Source organism: Triticum dicoccoides, chromosome 7B (genome assembly GCF_002162155.2).
Source record: "Triticum dicoccoides isolate Atlit2015 ecotype Zavitan chromosome 7B, WEW_v2.0, whole genome shotgun sequence".
Lineage (NCBI taxonomy): Eukaryota > Viridiplantae > Streptophyta > Magnoliopsida > Poales > Poaceae > Triticum > Triticum dicoccoides.
In genome coordinates, this window is record NC_041393.1 from 423,182,343 (window position 1) to 423,189,530 (window position 7,188).

At 51.0% G+C, this 7,188-nt stretch overlaps 1 protein-coding gene across 1 annotated transcript; it reads left to right on the forward strand.

The window, feature by feature from the left end:
- The first annotated feature begins 3,130 nt into the window (after positions 1-3,130).
- Positions 3,131-4,890, forward strand: LOC119337837 (phytolongin Phyl1.1-like). Its single transcript, XM_037610068.1, has 2 exons — positions 3,131-3,367; positions 3,524-4,890. The coding sequence occupies exon 2, from the start codon at positions 3,728-3,730 to the stop codon at positions 4,559-4,561; it is 834 nt and encodes a 277-aa protein (XP_037465965.1). The 5' UTR covers positions 3,131-3,367; positions 3,524-3,727; the 3' UTR covers positions 4,562-4,890.
- The last annotated feature ends 2,298 nt before the right edge of the window (positions 4,891-7,188 follow it).

Consider the following 7,188-nt stretch of genomic DNA (forward strand, 5'->3'; position numbering starts at 1 on the left):
CATCAAGAAGTCTAGCATCCAAAAGGCGCACGTCAAACTGACTCACGCGGCGCCCACCCTAGTCTCTCCATCCAGCCTCTCCAAGTCCAAAGGAATAGACTTGCCAAAGATTGCTGCAATCGCTCGAAGCCGTCGCTCATGGATCGGTGAGTCAAAGATTTCTTTGAGCAATCCCATAGCACCGTCCTAGACCGCAAGATCATCCTCCGCAACACCCAGAGTCTTGAGAAGCACCACTTCAGCCACAGAGGTCTTTTGTTTCCTTGGCGCTGTAGTGCTCACCGAGCGGGTGGTGCGTCTAGGAGTGCACGGCTCCTGTCCCAATTGCACCCTTTTGACAGCTTCAATCTCCTTGAGAAGAGGTGGTGCTAACTTCCTAAGCAGTCCCGCATAAAAGGACTTAAGTTTTATCATCGCCACTCTTTCTTTGTCCGTCAGGCAATGCACCACCTGATCGCCATCCCTCGCGCCAGGAAGCACGATCAACTGATCCCTGGGAGGTGTGGTGCCCAGCGCCAACACGTTGCATGTGTGTGTCGCATCCTGCATGCCCGCCAACAATAGGTTGCATGGCGGGGTCACATCCATCTGCGAGAGAATCTCCTGGGCCCCACCCGCTGGCACCAACGTGGAAGTGTCCGACAAGATTTCTTCCACTGGGGCCCAGCCCGCAGTGGGGGAGCAGAGGGCAGCAGCATCTCGATTACTGGCCTCATCCCCACCCTCTTCCAGCGACACATGACCAATCCCCGTCTCCACTGGCGGGGCATCAATCTGCTTTGCCCCCATCGACTTGTCGCTCTCCACCACCCACGCCTCAGGCTCCGCAATGATTGCCGCAATAAGGTTGCCCGAAGAACCCACCACTTCCGCCTTGGGATCCTGAGGGCCACCGCCACTGTCTCCTTCCAGAACCACCTCACCTTTGTCGGCCTCCATAGATGGCACGACCACCTTCTGATTGGCCAACGGCGAGTGGATAGAGGGAATCTCCATCGCTGCTGGCGCAACCACCACATCCATCTCGGGTCCCACACCGACTGGAGGCGTCACCCTTGCCAGTGGGACAGCTGTCTCCAGCACAGGATCTGCAACAGCCAGAAGCCGTGGGGGTGCCGCCGTGGCCTGCGCCTCGGCAGCCACAGTACGGCCACCAAGATCCAGTGTGCCAGCCAGGGATGCTGGCACCACCAAAGTCTCTGTCTCGAAACCCGGGGCTCACCGGAGTTGCTGATCCGGTTAGCCGGCACACCTGCCAACTGCTTGATGCCGACTCCAATCGCCGGCAGCCGCCAGTTGGATTCACCCAACTTGCCCATCAAAACCTGTCTGAAGGATCTGCCAGTGGCGCCAACTCCGGTAGCCCCAGACGCACCACCACGGTCATCCCTCTGGCCTCGCGTCCAAGGCAGCACCTGGCGCTCCCCTCCTCCTGAGAAGTCGTCAAAATCGTCCGGCAACCCACTCTATCCGCTACTGCCGGAGCTTGCCGAAAGGCGCCCGTTCTCCGGGGCGTTGAAATCCCACAGCCTTCCAATATGGATGAGCGTCGAGTACTCCAGGAATTGGCGAGACGTAGCACGCCGCTGCCGTGCATCTTCCAATTCCGGTTCAGGGATCCACAGCCGCTTGTCCACCGGGATATCATCCGGTTGCACACACCAGGCACGCACCTTGAACAGCAACAAATCCGATCTTTCCGCTGTCTCTGGCGCCAAGCTGTCAATTTTGCAAGCGTTTCCCAGAATCTCTGCAGTCGTATCTTGAGACCACGCATGCGAAGGAATTCCTTCAACCATGAGGTCCACCTGCACCCTCATTGCCTTGGCAGTAGCTTTGCGCTGCTGCAACCAAGGCATAAAGAAAAGCTGGAAGCTTCCATTGTCAACCGGGAGGGAGCGGAGGGCGATGTTGTGAAGCTCCGGGGTGGCAAAGACGATCAAGAAATCCTCCGGCTGGAATCGATGAACAGAGAAGCGGTGACGCGGAATCTCCAGCTGCACCGAAATGGCCTCCGCCGCCTCCTCACAGGAGATCGACGACCGCACACCACCAATGTATGCCACCACTGCCAGCCGAAGACGTCGCTCCATATCATCCATCTCCGGGGAGCGTTGGAGCACGCAGATGCCCCCCGAAGAAGCCTAGGCTGCTGGCCATGCTGAGGACAAAGGCTCAGCCGCCGCCGGCGAGGGAGGCACCACAGGTACCTCCTGCCTGGGCGCCGGTGAGGTCTGTCGCCCAGCACCAGCCAGCACCACCGACGGGTCCAGGCGGCCCATCTTGGACAGGACCGATCGGATCAGCTCCCTCTCCGAGGCAGGACTCCGACGACGCTTGCATTGGAACGATTCATGACCTTCCACACCACAACGGTAACACATGGGACGGTTTGGGCAATCTTGCTTCTTGTGGTCGTCCCCAAAACACTTAAAGCAGAGACCTTGCAGCTTGATCGGGAACTCCCTCCGCTCCCACGAAGAAGACGGCGAGGGAGGAGCCCTGCGAGCAGATGGGCCAGCCTCCTGTTGACGCCGAAGAGCACGCCGACGGCGCCACATCTCCTTGCTGGTGGGCCTGGGGCGGCGGAATCCATCCACCGGAGCCGCCGACGGGCCAGCCACCTGCTGGCTCGCCCCGCCGGAAGACGTAGCGCGACTGGATCCAGGGGACCCCGAGAGGCCCAGACCGGAAACCACCGGCTGCGGCCGAGGAAACGCCGAAGAGACCGAAGGCGGGCTGGAGGAACCGTCCGCCATCGCCGGAGGAGGTGGCCGCCGCGACCGGAGTGGTCCGCGGCGGGGGGAGGTGGACGCCGCGGCCGGAGTGGACGCCGGCGGGAGCGGGGGGAGGGGAGCGCTAGGGCCTAGGGGAGAGCGCTAGTCATTCTTTTTTCACACAAACTCAACTCTATTTGTGAAAGATTAAACATGAAAAGAAAATATCATATTCCCAAGTTGGGCAAATTGCATCTCTACATACCATTCTGTTAATGCATTTTCGTACGACTCAATAATGATCCGAAAGCTACATGGTAGTAGTAGTAGCTTTGGACGAGTTCCTAGAAAAAGAAAAAGAAACGCACTGCACACACACACGGCAGAGTGCAGACGACACGATGCTCGCTCAAACCTCTCAAACCGCGTCACCACCGTTCCTCCTCCCCCTCGTTGCCGAGTCAAATCCCCACCCCACCCCCTCCCCGGCCAAGTCTTCGCCCTCCGTCTTCCCCGACAATAATATGATCTCTCTCTCCCCCCTCGCCTTCCTCGGTCTCATTCTCTCCCTGTCCAAATATCCATCCAGGACAGCGCCCCTCTGATCCGCCCTCCTCCCCTCGCGAGGCGGCCACGCCATTTTTATCCAGGTATTTGTTCCCCAGATCACTTTCTTTATTTTCCGTGATCAAGAAATGGTCTTTTCTCGACTCCTTGATGCGCGATTCTAGGCTAGTAATGGGGGCTGAGGCTGTGGCTCGCGCGAATTGCGGCGGATACTAACCGCGCTCCGCTGATTTTTCCAGTTCTTGATCCGTGATCCTCCCCGCCGCCCCTTGCCAAGAAGCCGCCGCCGGTCGCCGGAGAGGAGGGCCGGCCTGAATCGCTGCCGGATTCCGTTCTTGTGGGCTGGATCCTGTCGGAGAGTGCCCCGGTTCTTGCGGTTCGGAATTGGGGCGAGTTGTCCGTACGAAGGGTGAAGCTGTCGCTTCGGCCTTCGGGGGCTTTTGATGAATTCTCGCCGATCCAGGTCTGTGAAGCTACTGTCGTCGCGCGCCAAGCCCCTGGAGGTTGACGTTGCAGAGGAGGACCCGCGGATGAGCTCGTCGGCCGACAACACGGTGTACTGCTGCATTGCCAAGGGGAACAAGGTCATATACAGCTACAGCAGCAAGGATGGTGACTCGCAGACCGAGGCCACGGCGGCGCTCTGCCTCGAGAACGTGCCTCCCTACCACCGGCATTACATCCACACTTCGGGGTCGAGGAGCTACGGCTATCTGATGGCAGACGGGCACACCTTTTTCGCAATCATCGACCCGAGCGTCGGGAATGTGGGTGCCTTGCAGTTCCTGGAGCGTGTGCGGGATGAGTTCAGGAACACGAATAGGAATGGGTTCCATGACGCGCTGGTTCCGGCTGTCCAGAGGCTGGTTGCTTCACTGGAGAAGATGCCCCGTGCCGCACTTGTTCCTGAGGGTGGTGCGCAAAGGGGAGGGTCGAATGGCAGCTCGGGCTGCACATCGTCGAAGGCGCCTCTTCTTGGAAAAGGCAGTGGCAGGAAGGATAAGAAGAAGGCAAAGGAGAAGGGGATGCCTATGGGGGATGGCGACGATGAGCACCATGGCACAAGAGGTTTGAGAATTGATGTGCAGCCAGAGGATGTTGGGGGCATGTCATTGGAGCGCAGCACAAGCCAATCCAGGCTACGGAGGCAGCAGTCGTCGCGGTCACTGTGGATGCGCCATGTGAAGATCATCATCATTGTTGATGTTCTCGTTTGTGTGGTATTGTTTGCTGCTTGGCTTGCCGTCTGCAAGGGTTTCCAGTGTGTGTCCGGGTGATTTATCTTGTTGTAGCTGCTGGGGGATCAAGAAGTTTCAAAATGCAGTGAGTTTTGGTATGTTCCTTTCCAGAAAGGTAGATATAAGCCAAGAAAACGGTAATGGAGGGGATTTGAACCACGCCTAGCAATATGTTCAGGATCAGATGATGAAGAATTGAGGTTTTTTCTGGTGAAGATGTACATATGCTTCATCTCTTGTACATGAGATTTCGATATTATTTTTTCACAGACGTGACGTTTGTGGTCTTTCTGTAGTATGAGTTCATCTTGTGTTTATATTTTTGCTTTCGTTGATACTTGTGCAGATGTTGTGCCTAATTTGTTTCATTGCCCTCCATTCCATGACCTTTTAGTGGATTTCTGCTCTTACAAAGAGTTCAGTTCTGAGTTCTGATAGGTTGTGAAGTTGTGATAGGTTTAGATGCTCGGTAAGTACTATTTTCACACCTTGATATGAAAATGATCCTTGCTAGATAAGGCCACATTAGGTTAATTCTGCAGGACTGGTCATGGATTTGTTGTCCCCAGTACCTGAATAAACATGTAAATAATCTTTTGTATACATAGATACACACTGATCAATACTCTGAAGAGTTAGGAGCAGTTGTTTCCTGAAGATGTGAAATCCATGCAGGTAAGATCTGAAGTTAATGCAATATTGTCTTGGCTTGGGGTTTTTTATCAGCTGCGTATAGCTGCAACTAAATAATCAGTCCGAAGCTCGTACTTTGGTATGGTGTAGGAGCGTGAAAACAATCACTTTTTAGTCACAAGTGGTACATGACGCGGATGCACATTGTCATTTTCAAATACTATGATGATTATATATGTGAAATCAGTGAAAACAATCGTATCAAGCAATCAGTGGTACCTTTTTCTCCTTTTTCTTCGGAAATACTACCTCTGTAAAGAAATATAAGATCGTTTAGATCACTTAACGATTCTTATATTTCTTAACAGAGGGAGTACCTACCTGTAAATTTATTGAAGCACGACACCAATTACATCACAATGCTTGGTATCAAAGATGGCCTACACTTCTATGGTAATAATAATTTTGAAAGATGATATTCTCCCGAGACTTCAACAAAAACACTGCAATTAGACTGGGACAGCGACACCGTCACTCGTACACATGCATGAACTGATTAAAAATACAAGTAGCAGAGAGCCACTTGATTTGCCAATCCAAAAAGAGGTAAAGCCATGAGAGATGACCGGAGTTGGACAGGGAATGTTTCTGTAGAAGAGTGTAGGCCATCGAGCCACAAGACCTTTATTCTATTGCAGAAGGAAAGATTCCAGCTCCATGAAAAATAAAATCAACAAAAACAACAAAACACACTGACAAAAACTCAACAGATCTGAAAGATCGGTTCAGCAAGACACAAACCTAAACTCTGCAAGAGCAATTGCACTGAATATGCGGAGGAAACATAATTCTAACTCCGTAACATCAACCGGTAAAGCATCGCCGCAGAAGGAGGAGAACTAGACGACCTTTTATTTTCAATGACAAGGTGCCCACCGCAAGAACGCTACTATTGAGGACTACAAAATTCATCTCAAGACGACATTGTTTTTTTCTTCAAGGGGTGATCGAGCAAATTTTGGTGGGGGTTGTGCTTCTTAATGGGGGAGTTGGAGTGATCTCCGCAAGAAATACTCCTTAATTAGTGATTTCGGCCATATGCCTGCCCTGAGTGAAGTCTCGAAATCGAGACCTCCTCGTCGGCGCCTTCGGCGCCTGTAAGGAGTTTCGGAACCTACGTGCTTTTTTCATGGGCTGCATTGTTGGGAGCCCACTCGTTTTTTCTAGCTGTTTCATTCTGTTTGAAGCTGATTCGTGCTTGATGTTGTCGCTGCTTTGTTCTTTGACTTCGCTCGTGGTAAAAATGGCAGCACGGGATTATTTTTATTGTTTCTTTTAGGTTGTTGATGAAAATTGTGTATTGTCTTGTTTCTTTGTTTTTCTTATATACTATTGTTTTTCTGTTTGATTAACAAATAATAAAATAATCTGACATTAATTTAAATAAAATGGGGAAAAATGAACTATAAATGTGTAGTAAATTCTCCAGAAAAGTGTTAATTTTCATGAATAATAAGAAGAAAGTTGATCTTTGAACACAAATTTGCTAGGTCTTATATTACATTGGAGTGGGAACAACACTTCAGCATGTGAGCTAGCATGATGATCCTGTTGAAAAAAAAAAGAAATTGAAGAAGTTAGAATAACAAGAAGAAAGTTCATTTTAGCATGGCAGAGTTAGTTATAAAAAAGTAGACTGCAAAAAACACATTTTTTGTTTTACAAAAACCAAGTTTCCATCTCCAGAACTTACTTCCAAACCTTCAAAATTTGGCAGATGCCAACGTTGAACTATTTGAATAGCCGGAATCCATGTGAATTGAAGAGAAAATAAGAATAGATGTCTTGTTGGAACAATTTTTAAATTTCCTGTACGTAGGGAATATTTGTATATGATTGCAAATGAATTAGAGGAACAGTAAAATGATTGTATATTACATGTTGTCGCAGAAAAGATTCCACTATCGGCAGTTGTACTTGACTGTTGGAGCATGTAGCAATCTCGTACATAAAAAATTCTCTTAGAACAAGCA

Coding starts and splice junctions, on each gene's coding strand:
- LOC119337837 (XM_037610068.1), top strand. CDS start 3,728: ATGAATTCTCGCCGATCCAGGTCTGTGAAGCTACTGTCGTCGCGCGCC.